Source organism: Anthonomus grandis, chromosome 6 (genome assembly GCF_022605725.1).
Source record: "Anthonomus grandis grandis chromosome 6, icAntGran1.3, whole genome shotgun sequence".
Taxonomy (NCBI): domain Eukaryota; kingdom Metazoa; phylum Arthropoda; class Insecta; order Coleoptera; family Curculionidae; genus Anthonomus; species Anthonomus grandis.
In genome coordinates this window covers 225179-248636 of record NC_065551.1, presented here as the reverse complement: position 1 = coordinate 248636, position 23458 = coordinate 225179, and the positions used below count along the sequence as shown (strand labels likewise).

The 23458-nt window shown below is 33.5% G+C and overlaps 1 protein-coding gene across 2 annotated transcripts in view; it reads left to right on the top strand.

Annotated features, from left to right (window-relative positions):
• LOC126737391 (myrosinase 1-like) overlaps positions 1-22419 on the top strand; it is a 33518-nt gene extending 11099 nt beyond the window's left edge. For both annotated transcript variants that reach the window (XM_050442279.1, XM_050442278.1), the window contains exons 6-12: positions 8927-9170; positions 9375-9469; positions 9616-9757; positions 11527-11681; positions 12215-12358; positions 15777-15883; positions 22210-22419. In XM_050442279.1, coding sequence (XP_050298236.1) covers positions 8927-9170; positions 9375-9469; positions 9616-9757; positions 11527-11681; positions 12215-12358; positions 15777-15883; positions 22210-22360 — 1038 coding nt within the window. In that variant the 3' untranslated portion in view covers positions 22361-22419. The remainder of the gene's footprint in view (positions 1-8926; positions 9171-9374; positions 9470-9615; positions 9758-11526; positions 11682-12214; positions 12359-15776; positions 15884-22209) is intronic.
• Positions 22420-23458: the final 1039 nt, after the last annotated feature.

Genomic DNA, 23458 nt, shown 5'->3' with positions numbered 1-23458 from the left:
CTCTATAAATGAAGTTTGCATCGCGACTGCATATTATACTCAGTTAAGACTGCATTTACATTAAAATATACTTAACGGAATATTAGTGATAACGTTTGATACATCTATTCAAAAATATTTCTATTAACTTATGTAAAAGCAGGAATTATTAAATAATGGACAGATTAATGGTGATAATTAAAGAAAAGATTTCCGTGGCCGATATGCACAAGTCGTTTTTTTGAATCGCTCAGGTATACCACGAGATAGTGACTACTCAATTCATCACTTTCTACGGATTCACTTAATTCTAGGAAAAATAACCTATCCAGCTCGTTGTTCTGGAATAAGTTTTGAAAATAACAACGTGACTCGAATGCGAAAGTACGCGGATCATTCCGTGTTACATGAGTACAGAACGAGCTATACAGGGTGTTCATTTGAAAACTTCCCACCACGGATTTATCGAAAACCAATGTTTAAAAAAAAACGCCGAAATACGTCAAAAGGCTTGTCAAGGGGGACAACTTTCTAACCTAAAATTACTTTACCCCCTTTCACCCATTGTCCCCCAGGATGATCCCCTTAAAAATTTTAAATGGCAAGGGGTATCGAGTGATAGCTTGTTTAAAAGGTCTTTCGAAGTCTTTTATTTTGACGTTTGATTTTTTTAAATCGGTCTATTCGTTTTCGAGAAAATTAGAAAAATCTTTGTTTATCTTAATTTGTTCAGATAGAAAACAAAAACATGAAATATCAGTTTTTATTTCAATAAGTGTTCAAAATGTTGCCCGTTTTTAGCCAAACAATGATATAGGCGATGTTCAAATTCCTGACGGACATTTTCCATTTTCAAAAACATGTTGTGGGATATCATGGCAGCTGTCGATGATGCGTTGACGAAGTTCATCCAAACTTTCAGGTTGGGGAGTTAACACAATAGATTTCAAATAACCCCATAGAAAAAAGTCTAATAACGGCGTTATATCAGGAGATCTAGCAGGCCATTCTATAGGCTCCCTTCGCCCTATCCATTTATCTGGAAACTCGTCGTCTAGCCATTGCCGAACGGGAAGAACATAGTGAGGAGGAGCGCCTTCTTGCTGGAAATATATTTCAGCCTCATCAAGTATAGGGTTTCCATCATCATTGATTTGGTTTTCAATGGATTCAGTGATAAGCGGATTGATGGTATTTTCCAATATATCCAAATAAAACGTCTTCGGTTAACTCTTGCAATATTTTCATTTTGAATGGATGAAATTTATAAAGTTTGGTAACTGTTTGAACAGAGTGTAATGAAATACCAGTGGAAGCAACAATTTTGCGTAATGAAGTATTAGGATTTATTCCAAAATGACCTAAAACTTCAACTTGAGCGGCTTCATTTAAAATTCGCCGATGATCACGTTTTTTATTTGCAACAGATCCAGTTTCAGTAAACTTAGTAACAAGGTCCAAAACATACCTACGCGAAGTTATCTTCTCCGGATGTCTGGCGTTAAACGTGACGGCAGTTTGCCGAGCACATTAATTTTGGGCACCATAAATTAGAATAATTTTCACTCTTTCGGCTAGTGTGTAAACCATTTTGGAAGTAAAATCTTCAATTCAACAAATAAATTTTCACTATTCCAAGACTGTCACAAACGGAACTGACGGCAAATTAAATTCTTTGTTTTCCTTATCAACTATAAATAACTAAGCAGGTATAACAATAAATACAGTTCGCCCAGGATATCTGTGTCGATGAAAAGAATGCGGAAAAAAATTCAGGTTGTTATTTAGTTTTTTCCACGTCTAATCTTCGGAATTGCTGTTTATGTTAGTAGTTTCCGTTTTAAATTATAAACGAATTGTAGATTTGGCAAACCCTAACGAGCAACATTTTGAATACTTATTGAAATAAAAACTGATATTTTCATGTTTTTGTTTTCTATCTGAACAAATTAAGATAAACAACGATTTTTCTAATTTTCTCGAAAACGAATCGACCGATTTAAAAAATCAAACGTCAAAATAAAAGACTTTGAAAGACCTTTTAAACAAGCTATTACTCGATACCCCTTGCCATTTAAAATTTTTAAGGGGATGACCCTGGTGGGGCAATGGGTGAAAGGGGGTGAAGTAATTTTAGGTTAGAAAGTTGTCCCTCTTGACAAATCTTTTGACGTATTACGGCGTTTTTTTTTTAAACAGTGGTTTTCGATAAATCCGTGGTGGGAAGTTTTCAAATGAACACCCTATATGTTCAATACTGCGTGTTTACTTCGCTTGAACACGATTTGTACGTACAGTAGTGGAAAAAATGTAGAGCAACATTTAATAAGTTGCTAAAATTAAATATTAGATGATGACTTTTAGCATAAAATTTCTGTAGATAAAAACATAAGGTACTTATAAATAGTTTGCCAATAAAAACTGTTAATTCTTATCTCGTTTTACCAAGGGACACAAAAAAGAATACTTCAGAGTGGAAAAAGTAGAGCAACATTTTTAAAATATTTCTCAAATCATGCAAAATATTTTACTTAAACGATATTCAAACGTTAGAGGCGAAGCGTCAAAACAAAACCACGTCATCCGCACGTGATATTTAAAGGGACGCCTCAGACAGTTGACGTAGCCAGGGTCGAAATCAGCCCATAAATATGAATTTTTAATTTTTTTTTGAAATAATATTTAAAAATTGATTTTATAATCAATTGATTTTATATTATTTTAGTATTGAATTTAGATATTATATTCTATTGGTTTTTTATTAATTTTAGCGTTTTTATAGATTAAAAGTAAATATTGATGGATTAATGAGGATGATTCAACAAACATGATTTAACTGGCTTGATTTATACTCATATTTATAATTTTGTGTTTTAAGTGATATTGTCCTATAAAAATGATCTTGAAAGCCTTTAAAAATAAATGTTGAATTTCTTTATGAAATTTTTGAAGTAAAATAGGAATACTTAATAATAATGCAAAAAGACGTACAGGTCAAATAATATACATATTTTTTAAGACTTTTTTTTGACTGAACATTAATAACAATTTTTTTTTTAATTAGTATGTTTATAACCATGTGCACATTATGGATAGATGTTGGTTAATATAGTGGGTAAATGGGAGGATAATAAATTAATAAAACGTTTTAAAAATACATATTATTTTATTTAAAATAAACTCCTTTTTATTTTTATAACACAATTTTAATAAATTTAGGCACTTAAATAAAATAAAGAAATTAAAACATAAATTCAAATTTCTTGGAAAAGCTGATGAAGCAATCACTCTTGGCTTTCTGGATGAAAAATGTTAGACACTAAAAAAAAATGGAAAATTGCTACTTATTAATATACTCTGGTGGTTGTCAAAGCCAAAAAATGTGTGGGCAGAAACACTGAAAAGCTAAAAATCATTATTATGAACTGATTTAACTCTTTTAATTCTTTTTCTTACCATAATAAAAAGCATCAATCTCTCCTTGGAGAAAGGGAGAAACCAAACACTCTGGTGGTTGTCGGAGCCAAAAAATGTGTGGGCAGAAACACATTAGTCAGTGTCACTTCCACTGGATGAGGTATCACTGCCATTCAATGGAATAACAAGTCTTTCAACTTGCACATCCATAATGTTATCAAGGTGCCACATTTTGTTTTCAACCTTATTTGTGTGTTCGATACACTTTTGCCAATTTTCTGGAGTTATCCTTGAAACTGCCACTTCAAATATCTTTCTCATATCGGCAAACTTAAAAGTTGTATTGTGGGATGCCACATAGCCCTTAATATTTGCCCAAATGAGCTCAATTGGATTAGGCTCACAGTGATAAGGCGGAAGCCTCAAGACAGTTCTGCCGCTCGCTTTGGCCATTTCATCAATTATATGGAGGTTAAACTGACTTTTATTTTCATTGACAGTTTTTAATAATTGTGCCTTAATCATGGCCTCCTCATAGCTCAAATTTTTTGAGCGAAGCCACTCTTGGATTTCTCCCTTTTTGGTGGCTGTTGTAGGCACCTTCTCCAACTTCCTGGAGTGGTAGGGAGCGTTGTCTAATACGACCACGGCATTTTCCTCCAGCTTAGGAAGTACTCCCTTAAACCACTTTTCAAAAGACGGACCGTCCATTTCTTCATGGTAATCCCCAGTTTTTTTTAATTGAAATACCCAAAGACACCAGGAACAAATCCATCTTCACTGCCGATGTGACAAATAATCAGCCTCTGTCCTTTTCCTAAAAACATATTACTTTTTTTGCTCATATAATTTATTTATGGAATTTTCATAATAAAAAAAACCTTTTTTTAAGGTAAATAGGTACCATGAACTTGTCTCTGTACTTTATAGTTTTTTTTTATAAAGGTATTTCGAGTCATATCTTTTAAATGTTATAGGAATTGTTGATTAGGTCATTTAAAAACAAAAATAGCAAAAAATAATAAATTCTTCTGAATGAATCATAAATCGGAAAAATAATTGTTCATTTAAAAAGTTTTGTTTTTTAAATAAATGCACCCTCTAAGGTCAAATGAAACATTACTTTGTATTCCGTGGACCACATACAAGTAATGTAAGTATATATTGTTAAATAATTTCTTATCATTATACTTAAATGTAAAAAAAAATAAAATACAAAAGGTTTTTTACCTGAAGGATTTTTTAAGCCTGTAGACAGACCTTCAAGAAAGGCTTGGCGAGAAGAGGTTACTGCAGTATCTGTCCACACTTTGGATTTGGTGTGTCCAGCATTCAACCACGTTTCATCCAAAAAATAAATTTTGCGATTTTCCCTTCTATACGCTTTTATTTTTGTCAAATACTCCCTTCTCCAACATTTAATATCGTCCCGGTCCATTAGAAAACTGTTTCTTTCCCTTTTTGCATATTTGAAATTTAATTTTTTTAAAATTTTAAAAAACGTTGTCCTTTTAAAATCAGGTAAATCATTGTCCTCATTTACCACCCTTAAAACTTTTTCCACAGTCGGTAGTTCATTTCGGAAGAAAAAACCATGGACTTTTCTTCTGATTATATTTTTCTCCATATCCGACAACTTTTCAAATATGGTGGTGGTTTTACCTGGTTTTTTTGGCTCTGAAACTACGCCGGCTTTTTTGTATTCTGCCACTATACGCTGCACACTTCTGCTTCCAACCCCCGTTCTCTTAGCCACTTTGTTATAAATGTCACACAAAACCACTGCTGGATTATCTATTGTTTCCCTGTTAAAAACATTTAAAATAAGTTGTTTGGTGTCCGCACTGAAATGGCCCTTTTTCAGTCTCTTCTCTGGCGGTCCCAATGGCCCCAACTCTGCTTCAGACTCCGTACTGGACATTTTAAATGTTCAACAAAATTTTTTTAATCAAAAAATAATGAATATAAATTTATTAACAATACTTAAACACCACACGCAAGAACGATTCAAAAGACCGACCACGGCAATAAGATACACAAGGACGAAAATGTGAAATAATATGAACGACGAACGTCAATAAAATTCGTTATCGATATCGACGATATCTGCGCGCTGCTACCCGGAAAAATGCATCCGCCACGAATCCGCCGCAGCGTACAATAAGATAGAGAAGGACATCGATATAAGCGCGTGGTGCGTGTTGCAGCAAATATACGGGTTGTTGCCGCAGGGCCAGTGCGGCCCTGATTTAAAGAGCCAATATCGAGGACCCAGCTGTTGGCCGTCTCGTGGGCAACTTGACCAATAGCAATGGAGCATTTGTGCCTGTCAGCGCATATCACGCGGTGATCATTGTTTTGACGCCTCGCCTCTAACGTTTGACTTTAGTTTAGTGTTAGTTTAAACTGATAAGTTGACGGTATTTGGCTGCTTAAGATGCCTGGCGGTAAACATTTATCTGTCGATATTAAAAATAGAATTGTTGATTTATACAAAAGTGGTCAAAAGCAGATTGTTATTGCAAAGACATTTAGGTTACATAGATCTATCGTGTCTCGTATAACTAAGCAGTTTCATATAAATAGCGATTTATCTGTTAAGAGAAAGTCAGGGAGACGTCGAAAAATCACTCCATATACCGATAAACAAATTATCAAAATTGCTAAAAATGAGCCTTTTCTGGGATCCAATATGATAAAGCACCCCATATCCGAAGAGCTTGGAGTAAACGTGACTTCGAAGACGGTGAGAAATATAAAATAATAAAAAAATCGCGCCACCTACGGGTCGGATTTTTTTTTTCAGTTCTATTGTAGCCTCTGCTTTGATTAGTACCTAGTGTTTATTTCGTGACAATGTCAGACGACGAAGAAACTACAGCATCAAACCCTATACAAATCGATTAAATCAAGTTGTTTGTCTTCGGTCCACATCGCAACAGATTTTGTTTTTAATTTTTTTTATTAATTTTCGACGTGTCTTCCTCGGAAGCTGCCACAAACCGTACTAGTGATGGAATTGTGTATGTTAGACGCCCTGTCAATGAAAGACTCAACCCCAAGTATACCTGTCCAACAGTGAAACATGGTGGTGGAGCAGTAATGGTTTGGGTATGCTTTTCGGGCTATGGTATGGGCCCCCTGTATAAAATAGAAGGTATAATGGACCGGTTTCAATATAAGGACATATTAGAGAGCCAAATGATTCCATATGCTGATGATACTATGCCGTTAAGACATTTATTTCAACAGGACAACGATCCCAAGCATTCTTCTCGGTTCGTAAAAGCTTGGTTCAGAAAGGAAAACATTAATGTAATGGAATGGCCTTCATAATCCCGTGATCTCAATCCAATTGAGAATCTGTGGGACATTTTAGATTCCAAAATCAGAGGAAAATCTTATAAAAATCAGCAAGAATTGTTTGAAGCATTGAAGGAAGCATGGGTGAATATGGATCCAGGGATTATTTCTAAGCTAATAAGATCTATGCCAAAACGTTGTGAATATGTAATTAAGAATAACGGGTACTTTACAAAATATTAACTTATGTTTTTTTTTATTTATTAGAAATGAAATAAAAACAAATATTTAAAAAATGTTGCTTTACTTTTTTCCACCTAAAAAATAATTTTTTATTACAAAAATACTAAGGACAAGGAAACATGTTTTTTTTTCTTAATATTAAATAGCTTGTGTAATAATAAATTACTGGAATTAATTTTACTTATAGTTTACATTCACTGCTTGAAAAAATAAAGTATTTTCAAATGTTGCTCTACTTTTTTCCACTACTGTAAATAGTTAAACAATAATACGGGACGGCGCTGTATAATAGAGAGTTTTCGAAGATGTATATGTTTGGACGCTTAACATAGACGTAAATATTATCTTAGCCGCTATTTGGCAGCTTCCCAAAAAGGGTTTTCAAAATAGGTGACACGTTTACCGCTTATCTAATGATAGCAAAAAGCTTTATTTTCAAGAAACTCCTTTTTATTGTTTTCTTTGTGATTATTACTCATTAGATTTTCTAGCCTCATTTTTATTTCATTTATTATTTAAAACTATAGATATTTTATTAATATTTGGTCTACAATATTATATCTAATTATTAAATTAGGTAGCGTTATTTAAACATTTTAAAGTACCTAAAGTTGCAATATGATTGAAGATTTTACAGCTCTAGAATCAGAAAAAATTATTGTGTATGATGTTCTATTGTGCTGGATCAACATAGAGGTTATTTGCTAGAAAATGGATTTCATATCATCATGTCATCTTCATCATTAAATCTGACCCTACTTCTCTTGAATTTTGTCAAGACACTGAAATTTAGATTTAGGTTGGTCGTGGTCATTGTTATAGAAAATTTAAAAAAAAAACATATTTCTTTTTACTGTTTCAGACAAAAGGCGACTAAATAAACTTGAATTACAATTATTATTATTTGACAATAATGTAAACAAAATGCGCATGCGTTTCGCTATGTTTATGGCTGTCTACTATCCGTAAGACAGCGGAGGGTGCCGGTAGGGATATACGATAAATGGCACTTCAAATGTCATACATGTCAATGTGGTGTACTAGGTCATACTTTTTAATGGTTTCGAAAATTGTCTAATGGATACAGCAGGCATAAGATGAAAGAAGACATAGAAATTCATAGAAAATTCTTAAAATTATAGTTATTTTAACCACAAATTGAACCAACTTCCCAAATATTCCTTTTAAATAAACGAAGCATTCCTAAGTTCGACTAAGACTACGTTCTCATCATGCGTACAGCGATAAATACACCGAGAAATAGTAAGGCTGGGTTTGCCTTTGTTTCATTAAACTCAAATGTCAGATCTTTAAAGTAATTAAAGTAAATAAAGGATCTCTATAGGGAACAGCTTCTCTGGCCTAAAAATGTTGACAAATAGTCCTTACTTATAGGCTCATTGAAAATCTGTAGGATACTCTTCTCCAAGAGAAACATCCAATACCTTATACGAGACGAATTTCAAATTGAAATTTTATTTTTTTTTATATAAAAATTTCATCGGCTTTCGGGTTAGTTAGCTACTCGTAGTCACAATTTCTAATTAACTACGATTACCAACTATTTCAAAGCATAATCTTACGATAAGTTTATCGTGATTTTCCGAAAGAGAGGAAGCAGACACGAAGCGTCTTCAGGGCAGGGCAATCAAAAAATCATAAGAATAGAAAAAAAGCATAAGGCATCAGTAACATAAAAGTCAATTTTTATAAGAAGAAGAAGTCTGAATAAACCAAAAAAACAGAAACAGGTGTCGTCAAGTCCTACCTTTGTTTCTTCTGCTTCCTGTCTTATGGACTATTCCGAGAAACTTCCTTTTTTATTTAACCCTCCGTGTTAACTTTCTTTCTTTAAAACTATATGGACTGGGGCTACATCACAAAGCTTGCTGTATTTTTCCTCCAAAACCCAACACTTATTCCAAATTGTCCAATCATTTAAGTTCAACCATATATATTTTCTAATACTGCAGCATTCTTTCAGACAATCATTGACTACTTTTATGACTACGCGGAACTCTTGTTCAAAACATATGGTGACGATGTTAAATGGTGGATCACTTTCAACGAACCAAAGCAAACCTGTGGTGGCGGATACGACTACGGCGGTATTTCGCCCAATATACGCAACTTAGGCAGAGGTGGATACATTTGCGCTCACAATTTGCTTAGAGCCCACGCTAAAGTTTACAGAATGTATGAACAGAAATATAAAGCTACCCAACAAGGTAAAGTTTTAGTAAAATGAGAAAGAACATTGGGTGACCACTAATTCGATTTGTGAAGAAACGAAAATTGATTTGAATATAATACGTTTTTAAAGTTCGACTTAAGATAAAATATTAAAATATTTAGTACATACAAAAGCAAATTTAATATACAGGTTTTCATAATTGTGTTCATAACTATTATTACAAAATTTTCTACTACAGGTAGGATAGCAATCGTAGTCGATGAATCTTGGGTTGAACCTGCATCCAATTCAACTGCTGATATTGAAGCTGCCGAGCGCGCTAATTTAATGACTGTAAGTATATTTTTTCTACTAGGTGTCACTAGTTCAAAGTATAACGTTAATAATATAAATACTGTACTAAAATATTTTAATTATTATTAACGAATTAACAGACAATTTTGATAAATAATAAAAAAATACAAACAAATTTCTTTCAGGTGGGTTGGTTCGCTCATCCAGTAGTCTACGGAGACTACCCAGAAATAATGAAGCAAAGAATTGATTCACGTTCCGCACAACAGGGCCTTTCGGAATCTCGTCTTCCCAAATTTACTGAAGAAGAAAAAATAGAATTAAAAGGTATTTATAAAGTACAATGTACTTCACTATTATAATACATTTAGTAAATAGTAATTGTTTGAGTAAAGTAATCGTTAGTACCCTTAACAATAATCAATCTGCAGTTACAAAATTGGTTGCGTTAAAAACGACACTCGACATGCGGTTTGTCTGAGACCACTTTTTCAATGTCACACATTATAACGGTATGTCAGGTACAGAAGCGTATACAGGTTGATGAATAGAAGACTACACAGGCATTATAAATGACAACACCACTTATCGCTTACTTTCTGGTTGATAAGCGGCGCGGCCGATTCCGATCGTCTGATTTGCTATTTTCGGCACGGCACAATCATCAGACCTCATTTTGGTATTTAATTGCATACTACACTGTTGAGTCTTAAGGCACTATTTTAATTTTTTTAAATATTTATCATTATGGCTCTTTATACCCCTTCCGAAAATGTTCAACTGACTGAATGGTTTTATGGAAGCAATTCGGCAGTACAATGCAGGGATTTATTTTAAATAAATTTTGAAAATAGATCGATTTTTTATGCTAAAACTATTTTAAATGACGTGTCAAATTTTAAAACATCTTTTTGTCTCTAACAAAGTAGGAATTGTCACAACAGAGGAAAAGAACCACCCACTGAAAGGGTCCAGGAGATAGAACGATGATATAGACCTAGGATCAGTCTATTTTCAACAAGATGGTTGTTTTGCTCATAATGCGGTTAGAGTAAACTAATTTTTAACAAATACTTTTCCTAACCACCTTATTAGTGAAACTGGCAATATTTTAATGGCCTCCAAGATCTCCCAATTTGTCACCAAATTATTTTTATTTGCGAGGTTATCTTAAGGACACTATTTATTAACATCATAGTAGTAGGCCAACGAATTTAGAGGAGTTAAGAATTAAAATTGTTGAATCTGCCAATTCCATTTTACGTCAAACTCTTTTGGAAGTAAGAAAGAGCTTTTACGATAGGCCAACCTTTGTTTAGCTAAAGAAGGAGGTCTTTTTGTGCCTTTTATTTAAAAAATTATTTCTTAGGTTTAATATTTACAGTTTTATTTCTATTTTTTTTTATAATATTTACATTCTATTTTTATTAGAGTTTATATTTTATTTTAATAAAAACAACGCTTTAAATTTCAATATGCAATGCATAGCATAAAAAATTGTAATTACGAATCTATACGGGTTTTACACATATAATTCCTGCATTAGAAAAATATTTTACCAATGCCTCGTAATATTTTTTCTAATTTTGCCGCAAAGATACAGCCCCCACCGACGTTAGACGTTAGACGCTTACTAAAATAAAATTTAAAATACTCAAGGTCGAACCTCGAGAACGTACCAGCGTACTGTCCCGGCTGCAGCGTTGCCACATATCGCTTGTTAGGAGCTTTGGATGTGTAGTGATCCATTCGCCAACCTGTATAATAGAAGAAAATAATTGAATTTTAAAGAATTTTAAGAATAAATATTTAATACAAAAACAGTGAAACAGATTGTTCAGAAAAATTTCATCAAATATTTGACGTGTAGTATACTTGACGAATTGTATATAATACAGTTTAATAAATATACCTTTACCATATATGATTGATAAATAGACCAAAACCAAAAAGTTACTAAAAAATCGTTGAATAAATGTATATTTAACAATAATAATATATGATGTGTTGCTTGAGATATATTATTTAACAAACTAAATATACAAGAATTTACTGTAGTCAGTAACTAACTCAATATATTTTCTGAAACTTTCTAGGCACGTATGACTATTTGTGTGTCAATATGTATAGCTCAGTTTTGGGAGCAGCTCAAGATGAAGCGCCTATTACCGACATTAGCATCGGAGGTGATATCTCTGTTAATCAATATCAGCCTGACGATTGGGAAAAAACTGTAACAAGCTGGTTTAAGGTATAATTAAAAATGTTTGTGATATCGACTAAATACTCTATAATAGCTCAATAACATTGCATGAATATTCATGAAATGTTTACGCAGAACTAAGAGATTTTTTTGCTTCTTGCGATCCGAGGCACGTCCAGAAAGTAAATGTATTACACCTCTCCCAGCTGTATAAAATGCTGCTAAGGCTTCACTGCCGAGTACTCCTCTTGAAAATATGCTATACATTATACTATACATAACTCCACTTGCTACCAATTATACTCCTGTATATACAGGAGTATAATTGGTGCTGCGATTTAAAACATTTAACGATTTTTATTCTGGATGGGACGTTTTGAACCACCTTCCATATTCCCTGGATCTGCCTTCTGCATATTTCCATCTCTGCACCTCCTCCCGTGGGTGAAAACAGTTTTATAACGGACGAGAAAGTACTTCTTTTCTGGACATGCTTCTTATTTCTTAAGTAGACATTATAAGTTTTAAAATTGCCACCCTATAGATATTTAACTACAGCACATACTTTACCATAATTTTAGGTTGTTCCATGGGGTGCCCGTCATCTAGTTAGATGGCTCCGCGATACCTACGGAGATGAAAAAGGTATTATGGTAACAGAAAATGGATACCACGATTCTGGAAATGAAATGGATGATTTAAATTCCAGGGGGCGTTATCACAAGGTATCTACCCTATCAATAAATAATAAATTTAATCTATTTCGAAATTTCAATATTTTGTTAAGTAATTTTTTAAAATAAACATGCGTTATTTTATTCTATAGAAATTATTTCAAACATACATCTTCTTAAATCTAGCCGGCTAGTTGGATACTAGGACATAACGTCCATTATCCCCTTCTAACTTTTGAGCCCCTGGGATATTCAATTAAAATTTGTAACGCTGTTATAACAGATTATGCCCTATGTTCAAAAATATAATAAAATAAAATATGATCTCTTAATTTTTACTTTTCTACATCTTCTGCTCTGTTGTAGTCCGCTTATGATTTTGTGAGGACGGTTCTGTTCCAATGAAGCTTATAATCTTGATTTGCTAGCACTGGCTTCGGTGAGTAAATGTAGTATGGGATCTTGTCAGCAGGGGCCCAATTCTTAACGACGAAAGAATAGAACGACTAATCGAGCATTCCTGGGAATCGATTCCTAACTCATCTCTACTCCCTCGCGTCACATCTTAAAATTTGTATTCTCGACAGAAAAGGAGAGAGAAAATTTCAAGGGAAACGTAGCCGTGTTGCCAAATATTCCAACCAATTATAGAAGGGTATTTTTGACAGTTCAGGTTGTGGGGGAGCTTGTTTTTAGTAGTGGGGGTAGTTTTATGGGCTGACGGTTTTTTTTTGCTGTTTAGTGTTTTCGTTTAAGGCTGTTTATTTAGTTTGGTGTTTTTTCTTGTTTTTATTCAACTTTTTTTCATCTTTTAAAACTGTGATTGTTTGATTGATGAAAATGATAAAAAAGGATCACTTTGTGGAAGATCATTTCTCGGAATTCTCCAATATTCATTAGCATCTTCTTGGTTTTGCTCAACAATATCCCACACAAAGATTGCATTTAAGTTCATTTTGGTAGCAAATTAAAAAAGCAGAAATACGATAAAAAAGAACTACTATAAATAACCACAATCAAAGACAAAATAAACAATATACATTCATAAACACCACCACCTCATAAAATAATAAAAACTAAACAAAATTTACCAAAATGACACATGACATACAAACTGAAATTAGTGCGCTTGCGTTACTTGCGATATCTAAATCGTTCCCCGCAAAAAAGCCAATAGAAGAAATTTTGATCTCGAGGGAGCAACCTTTCTATCGATTTTCAGTAGAGCGAAGTTCAAGAATACGGATTTTGTGTTTTTAATAGAGCCACGCCCCCTTTCTATTATCCGTCTACTCTGGTGCGAGGTTAGGTTTCCTTGCTAGTTTCAGTTATACCGTTCTTTATAATCTATATGTTCCATGGATGTAGATGTATTTTCTATGAAGGTTTTCTATGAAGGCTTTCTCAATCATTTCTGCAATTTCTCTTACTAGGATGGTTCTGAAATTCTTGTTCTGAAAATAATGTGCCATTTCTTCATGGGTGGCAGTCATTAGCTTTATATATACTGTTGCATTTTTACCGTTCGTTAGATATAAATTAAATACTCGATTGCACAAAAATAGTCAACTAATTTACTTACACGACTAAACACGATCACTTACGACTACTTACTACTACGGAATATTTATTTTCACTGTATTTATTTACTACTATTATTTATGTCCTATTTAACTATCGCGCCGATATTCCGAACTGCACTGTACTGAACTGTCAACTAACTCCTAGTAGCGACGCGGTTCCTTATATACTCGGCTGACCATAATTTCGGAAGATTTGCTGACCTTCAAGACGTGGTGTGGTGTGTGCTTGTGTTATTCTGGAATGACGGAGAATCAGCTCATTTCCGGCGTTTCCAATATCGTTACAATACCTTGGTAGAATTGGGATTTATGTGTCATAAAACTTTATAACAATTAAGGCACTACAAGACAAACCTACACTTATGGTTACGACATTGAGGAGATAGATTAATATTCCTATCTAATAAGCCTAAGAAAACCTACTGTAGATCTGGTCATTAGAACGTAAAGTAAGTAGTGTAAAAGGAAAACTAATGTTTTTATATTGTAGGATGTTTATCCAAGTTATTAATACGTTGGAGCATAATGTTGTTTTTTCGGCCCTGCCAGTTTATTAACCCCTTAAATAAGCTACTACTATCAGCAGTTGTTTTCAGTACTTTTCGAATTTTTCACAGATTCACATTTTATTTTTTCTGTTATATATTTACACTACGACATTTGTCAACTGCATGTCTATATCAGCAGAAAATTCTTTGACTATAATCACATTTGTTCTAGTTGATTTCCTGTTTCCTGTCAACAGTCTTGCTACTTCATTACTGTTATTTGTTAACTCATTAAGCTTCCTAGGTTAATGAATCTGTTATTTTTCTTGTTATACGTCTGATTGCATATCACTGAGTTATTTATCAATTGCTCGAGACTGGCTCTCTCATGGTTCCTGATATGCCTCTCTAATTTGCGACGTTTTGACTTCTAGAGTAATTTAATGACTGAGGGTTCGATGCAGTGCTTTAAGAAATACGTAGGAGAGGCATATAGAAGTTGTGAAAATATCCTGAAATTTTAAATATCAAATAGTCTTCGTGATCCATTTAGTTTAGGCAACCCTAGTCTTGTTACTGAGTTTGTTTCTAATGTTTATTTTCGTGATTTCAGGCTTGATCCGTACTTCGATTTTGCTCTTCTAGACTTACCTTAGGTTCATAATTCTTTTTAATGATAGATGATCGTAGGAATATAGATTATTTCTAAGAATAATTGATCTACACTTGTCTGTCATTTTGGTTAAATTTATATGACTAATATTTGTTACTCAATAATATACAAGTTAGAATTAAGGAGCGTTGAGCTATTTTTCAAAAACGTGCATTTAAAAAAAGGCAATAAAATATGTATTCAATACTTAAAATATATGCATTGCGATTACTCCAAAAAAAAATAAAATAAAAAAGAGAATACTAATTGATTTACCTACTAAATTTCATTCCAAGGATCCTAACTATTTGAGGTACTGAAATTAAGTTTCTACTTAAAGAAGACATTTCCTAGGAATAATTTTTATATAAGCTATTTTTGAGGTCTATAACCCCTGAGATAGAGTCAGTTTTGGGTGCCAAGTCCTAATGTTGATTAAATTTAAGATTTTTAGAATAAATTGGAAAGTTTGAATTTTTAATTTATTTTGAAATATTTCCCCTTTAACTTCCACGCTATTTAAGCGTATATTAAGCGCATTTTAATAATCCGTTTACAATATTATAGAGGAGATTCTGTAAATGAACTCATGAATAATTTAAATATAAATATCTATTTAAATGAAAAAATAATACACAAACCTATTATATATTACTAGCCATTGATTTGTTTTTTCTCAGTTTCTAATTTTTTTTAATTAAATATTTACATATAACGGATAATAATCTACTTTTTTTATCTTTTAGCTGTATCTTAGCAATCTTAATGATGCCATTTACAAAGATGGTGTAAATCTTATTGGATACATGGCATGGGCCTTGCTAAACGATGTTGAGTGGTATGCTGGTTGGCAGTAAGTAACTTCTGTTATTATAAGTAATATCATTTACGCTATGCTAACATATTATATTCGTAACACCTTAAACTTTTGACTTGTCCTCATTGTTATTATGAAGCAATTCATATTGGTATAATTAATCTATGCTAAACCAAGGCATCTGTGTAACAAAGTGACACGTATCTGACGAATCCAGTTTCTCAGATTATAATTCACAGGTACGTAAGGTTCAAACTAGAACCTGCGGACACACCTCCGAAGATTTACAGAAATCCCAAGAAAACGAACTAGAGACTATAAACAGACTCTAGGACGTAACCTAAAAAACTGTCCAACGGAGGCGAAAACCAACTTGGAGCTCGAAGTCAGTTACAGAGGCTATCAGAGATGAATTTGAGAAATCATGTCTCCTATGCAAACCATGTCAGGCAAGGAACACCTCCTAATGGAGCCAAGAACAGAGTGAGCTTAGGCGAACAGTAAGAAAACTCTTTAACAGAGCGATGAAAACGGGGGAGTGGAATCAATATAGACAAAACTTAACCAGATACAATGATGCCAGAAAAATGACAAAAAGGATAGAGAAAACTAGGCAGAGACCTAATTGAGATACCAGCATAAGCCAGACTCCGCAAGGTAATAGCCAAGGGACCGCAACAGATCTTTGATTCGTGCATAAATTCCAATGGAGAACATACAACAGCCGAGGAGGAAACGCTTGGCTTAAAGCTGAACACCCACGTCTCGGCATCAAAAATTCTCCAATCAACACAGGCCCACAATACCCAACTCCTATTTTTCCAAATAGGGGCAAAATAAAACTGGGAACTGGGAAAAAAGGTTGTAACCTACGAGAAAGCTAAATGGGCGATAGATACCTTCAAATTATTTAAGTCTCCCGGAATAGATGGTATCATACGTTTCATGCTACAGCAGGGCAAATAACTGCTGCTGCCCGCGCTATGCAAAATATAAAGCCGGCTAGTCTAACCACGACGCATAGACTAGAGGAAGGGAAGGTAGTATTCCTACCAAAACTGGGACGCAACTTATCCGTGAAACCAAAATCCTTCCGACCAATCTGCCTTACAGCATTCCTCCTGAAAATAGAGGAAAATCTTATAGAAAGGTATATTAGGGACGATGTACTACGCGCTAGCCCTCTACATCGACAACAATATATCTACCAAGCAGATAAATCTCGTGAATCAGCGATCCACGAGATAACCCAGCGGGTCGAGTAATCTTTAAACAACAAAAAAATCGTCCTAGTAGCGTTCTTAGACATTGAGGGAGCATTTGACAACACGTCATATGACTCAATCAACCATGCCATAGCTGCACGAAGTGCATATCCTATGAGAGGCGGTTAGGTCAACCAAATGCTAAACCATAGGAAGGTGACAGCGAGTCTCAACAGCACCATGGTCCAGGCAAAGGTGTGTAGGAAAAAACCGTAGGGGCAAGTACTCTCTCTGCTACTGTGGAAACTTGTATTGAAGGACAGCCTACTGACACGACTGGAGAGACAGCATATCTTCGTACATACGCAGACGATATCTTTCTATTAGCACGAAGGGCAACTAGGCTCATGTGTTTAAGAAATTGCAATGAGCTCTGAACCTTTTCGAGCACTAGTGCATGAAAGAACTTAGGGTAAACTCTTAGCACATTGAATGGCTAGAATTAGCATTGTCGTGGAACTATAGGCAGTTTGTTTGCTTGCAACATCTCTGATGCAATGTTGCCAAATACTTATGTAGGAATGGCAAAAAAAAACTTGATAATATCATGAAAATTTGTCACTTATTTTGACAGGCACAAAACAATACTACTGTTGCTCTTTAATTAAAAATGAACCATTTTGTAATAACATATGATAAGATATTCTATGAAGAAATTAATATTCGAAGTAAAATGCAACAACATCGCAATGCCGCTTGATCGCATTATTTTATTTAGGTTTATATCTATGATCCCCTATTCTACGCTTATGATGAGGGTGCTCCCTTGATATGATGTTATCACAGTTTCAAATATTGATCTAAAAGATCGGCTTGAATCGTTTTTTTCCTATTGTGCGACATAAACGGCTCAAGTTTTTACCATCGTAACAGTTCACAAAACATCCAAATTAGAACCTTTTTCTTTTTCATAAAAACTAAAGAAAAAATACAGAACTTGATACACGAACTAGCACAAATGCTGAATGTAAACCCAAAGCCGGTTAATAGGATGAGATTTTACAAAATGACATTAGTTTTTACTTGTATTGTTACCATTCTAAATTTTTTAGAAGCGGTTTTAGGAATAAGAATGTTAATAATTTTTTTTGCTTTGAAGATTTAATTTTTATGCTTAGAATAAGATATATCTATTTCTACGTGTAATATCTATAGTGTTAATATATAGCTGAAAATTTCCTCTTTTAAAAATGTGTGTAAACTTGACAACAGAGAATTGACCATGAAAACGAAACGGCGGCCATGTCGGACTCGTAAAGATTTTAAAAAGAACATGCTCGGACACGTTAATTTGGATTACCAGGGGAAAACATTTTCAGGGTATAATACCATCCCTATCCGTCATCCCTTAGCCAGGGTGAAACTAACCTCAACAATTTTAAATGGAATAGTGGGTCGACTATTGACTATTATTATTAACATTAAATACAGTTTTTAATTTATAACAATCATACATAAATACCAGTCCAACAAATGCTGAAAATGGCCACCGTTAAATTCCGGACAATAATACAGATTTTGTTGAAGTCGACGTCGCACATTTCGTAGCATATCAGGAGTTATTTGTTGCCATTCAAATGTAATCCTTTCGCGCAATTCTTTTATTGAAACTGGTTGGGTAGCATAATTTTTTTTCTTTAGGTGACTTCCACAGAAAAAATTCCACAGATAAAAAATCAGGCGATTTAACGTGGGCCATTTAACAGTCGAGCCTTTCCGTTCAATCATTACGTAATGAGGGGGCGTGCTATGCTGCTGAAACATCAACTCGTCTTCAACGCATTTATTGTTATTGTTATTTTCAATAATGTTCGTTATTGCCGAATCTATGGCTTCTTGTAATAAACTGAGGCCTATATCCATATCAACCAGGCACGAACTTATAAATATACCTGGGCTGGGATTCTAAAATCACGACTCGATCTCGATACGATCACGACTTCGAATTCGATCGCGACTCGGTCGTGACGACAAGGGTGATTCTAAATTTCAATCGTCGGCTAAACTCGTTTTATTCGATTTGATTTAGGTTTCTTGGTATATATTTGTTATTTTCCCTAATATTTGACAGATGGAAACGTCAATTGTCTTTTCTATTGGTAAACACTAAGAATTTATATTTATTTTGTTAATTTTTTTCGCCTCCGTGTGTTTTTATTTAAATATATGCCATATTATTTCTATAAAATAAAAAAATTGTCGTTTAAAACCACTACTATCCATTGGAAAATCATAATTGAATTCATGGAAAAACACAAAAACTTGTTGTGTTCATCCACTTTTGGTTTTAATATGGCAACATGTGTGCAATCAATAGGACCTAGAACACCAGGGAAATTGGATCTCTCTATAAATGTTAATTTAATAATTTCACTAATCTCTTATATTTGAAAAAATAATGAATGTACAAAAACTGAATGTACACAAACTGCCTCAATTAACAGATGGTTCTGGAAAATAGGGTCGAATTAAATTTATTAGTTGTTGTGTTTAAGAAAGCTTCTTGATATACTAATGAAAACCTGGTATCATAGATAATATGCCTGGTATGACTATTGGTGAACAATAAATGAAACAAATACGTTTAAAAAGGGATGCTGTTACATTATGCACGTATTAAAAAAGGAAGAAGCTATATCGTGGTGTAGACGATATACCCAAGCGTGTCGTCGACAAATCGTTAAAAACTAGGCAATCCGCAAGACACTCACGATTGAAAATTTTATTTAGAATCAGTCATATCGAGTAATCGTGTCGAGTCGTGATTTTAGAATCCCAGCCCTGAACTGCTAATGCATATGGCCACGATACCCAAAAATGACCACTGCATGGTGGCCGCCATTTTTATAGGACACGTTTGTGTCCTTTTGATGTTGGTCACTCTGAACATTTTTAGTGTTGCCAACAAAAAATATATTAAATAACGGTAATGAAGTTGACGATGCTGACGTTTGACGTGTGAGTATAGCGGATTGCCTAGTTTGTGGTGATTTGTAAACGACGCTTGGGTATATCGTCTGGAACAGACGATGTATCTTTCTCCTTATTTAATACGTGAATGAATCACCATTTTTATTTAAAGGTATTTGGTTCAGTTTCTCAAAGCCGAATTATTGTGAATTGTCCGTCTGTGTTGTTTATAATAGAATCATATATTGAGTTGTTGACAAAATAATATATTTTTACTATATAAACCGTTTATTACAAACCCTCATAAAATCATCTATATTTTGATTCTTATAGATGGTTGTACCTATTAATGTGGAAACACTCTACATGGAAGGAAAGTAAAACTGGTAATAGTAAAAATAGAAAGAAAATAAAAGTGTTTTTAACTGAATTTGTTAGTAGTAAGTAAATACAAGCAAAAATTTAAATGAATATCATGATTTTCACGGTATTAGTATTTATAAGATTCAAGATTATCAGAATAATAAAAAAATATTTAAAAAGTACATGCATCTATTCCAAGTTGATTGAAACTTTGTATCATTTTAGGTGAGGATTACTTTCTTTCATAAATTTTAACAAAATTCTTAAAGAAGTACCAGAAAAATCACAGCTCTAGCGCAACTATCTTAAATTCTTAGCTATATGTAACTTTCTATTTTGTATTTTTGTAAACATAACCTCTCAAAAACTTTATTTGTTTTGTTTCCCTACAGATGGCACAACTAAAATTTGTCAGAGTGACCAACATCAAAAGGACACAATCACGCAAAATGGCGGCCACCTAGTAGTGGTCTTTTACTTTTCAGTGAATTGGCAGTCCAGGTATATTTATAAGTTCGTGCAACCAGATATAAAAAATGGTCCAATAATATGATCGTCATAAATGCCACACCAAACGTTTCATTTTTGGGGATGTTAAGTAATGATAAATGTGTGGATTGTGGTCCGACCAATATCGGCAATTATGACAGTTTACAGTGCCGTTTAAGAACAGTCATCTGAGAAACAATTGCTAAACACATAATTGGAATTATTAAATGTTTTCACTAGTTATTTCACAGAACTCCAAGCGCCGATCCTAAGCGTCTTCATTTATTTCATTCCCGATATTTTTTATTTATTTTTTTTTATTTATTTTTTTTATTTATTTTCATTTATATCATCCCCGATTGATCTTAGATACATAAGCTAGCTGTAAAGTACTTAGTGGAGGATCCATATTAATATGTCCCAAAACTGCAACTTCTACAGCTTCGTTTCTTTTCTAACATTCCTTTTTTTATTGGCCACCGATCCTGTTATCCGGAATTTTGTAATTAGTTCTATGACATACTTTCTTTGCACGTTTCTCTTTTCTCACGTTAAATGATAAACTAAAAATCAATGATCCGATTTCACTCTGACCAAATTGAACTGACCTTTAATTTACATTATTATTTATTGTTTATTTGTATTTTGACATTCTTGAACAAAATCTGTATTATTGTATTATGGAGGTTAACGGTGCCAATTTTCAATTTTTAGCATTTGTTGGTCTAGTCACTAGTGTTTATATATGATTGTTATATATAAGTTAATAGTCAATAGTTTGAGCCGCTGAAATGAAATCCTTTAAACTAGGTATAGCCGTAAAGAGAATCGAAAGACCTTTCAAACACACACTGAAAATGTTTCCCCCTATTAATCTAAATTGACGTGTCCGAGCGTATTCATTTTAAAATCTTCGCAGGTTTGTCTAGCCACCCTGTATAATAGTTATCGTTTGTGGGTAGAACAGCGATATAATAGTGATAATCTAATAACAACTAACTAAGTTTGTGTTATCCTCTTAATGATTACTTATTGGATTTGGTCAATTTTTGTTCATTCATGTTGATGATTTGATAGACACCTACCTTCAAAATACCCTAACGTCTCTTTTCAAATTCCTCTCATAGTTTAACACCCACCAATATTTTTATTAGAAAATGGTTATATATTTCGGTCGCCTGACGATGGTTCCGTATTTATTTGTTGAATCTCTACAGGAATATAACTCTAAATACCATTTTTAAGTAACGGGGGTAATAAAAAAAATTATTGTTTTAACAAGTATCCTGATCGTTTCCTCGGGTTGTATTCTTCTAATATTTTTCAAAATTTTAGAGTCAACCTGGGTCACTATCACGTAGATTTTGACAGTGCGAATAGAACGAGAACTCCCAAGCAGTCAGCGGATTACTACAAGAAGGTCGTCACAACCAATTGTTTAGTGGATTCCTGCGAATCATCTACTAAGAAAATCAAATTAGCATAAGACTTGACTTTTGTATAAATTGAAATAATAATAATGCGAATAAAACGATGTATAATATAGTTTTTTATTTTTCTCAGTTAAAAAGAGTGTAAATCAAATTACTCTAACGGTACGGTAAAATGCTAATTCTGCTCTCAGTGCACAGCCGAAGGATACTGTGTGCCTAGGAGGTTACTTATTACTAAGGCTGTCATAGCCAGCAGAGAAGAATCTCCTAATACAAAGACTCAACCTCGAAAGAATTTGCAAATAAGGTACACAGACGGTTCGAAAATGGCCCACATGGAGCTCTTAGGAGCTGCGACATTTTAGAATGTCGTATGTATGTCTTTAGTACATGATATATTTTCTTTAGAAATATATCACAAATGTTTCATTTAAAACATTTATAGTAATATTTTTAATTTAGATCTTATTAAAATAGAAATAAATATTTAGTTGATAGCATTATATGTATTTTATACATAGATTTACAAAATAACACAAAACAAAAGACTACACTTATCTTATATAATATAATATAAGGTTTAAAGGGTGTCAGGAGAAAACCAGGAATGTCAATTTTTTTTAAATTGTGTATTTTCTCATGCCTTAAACAGATCAGTAAAGTCACAGCACACAACATTTTTTAAAGAAGCCATGCACGGAGAAAACAGGGATTGCCAACTGAGAGTGTAATAAACCGATAATGTCCATTAAGAGTCCATAAAATTATTATGTTGCAGTAAATTTTCTCTATCTCAGTAGTGCACATGGAACGTTGAAAGACCTAAGGCTGTTGTCTCATTGTGAGTTTTTGTTTACGAAAATGGGGGACAATAATAATAAAAAGCAAAAAACCAATCAGACTATATGTGAAGTTGCTAAAAAGGTACGTTTACAACCGCACGAATTTGGAAAGTTTTGTGAATGTAAAACACTTATGTGTACGGATAAAGTGAATTCCAGTGACAGACAAGCTATTCTTAATTATTTCAATGCTTTGGAGTTAAACAATGACCAAAATTCCTATTTGTGCTTATGTCGCTAACTACAATACGGCGTCAAAAGTCAAGGGTACCAGAATACTTGGCGAAGTATCACAGTAGCTACAGTAGT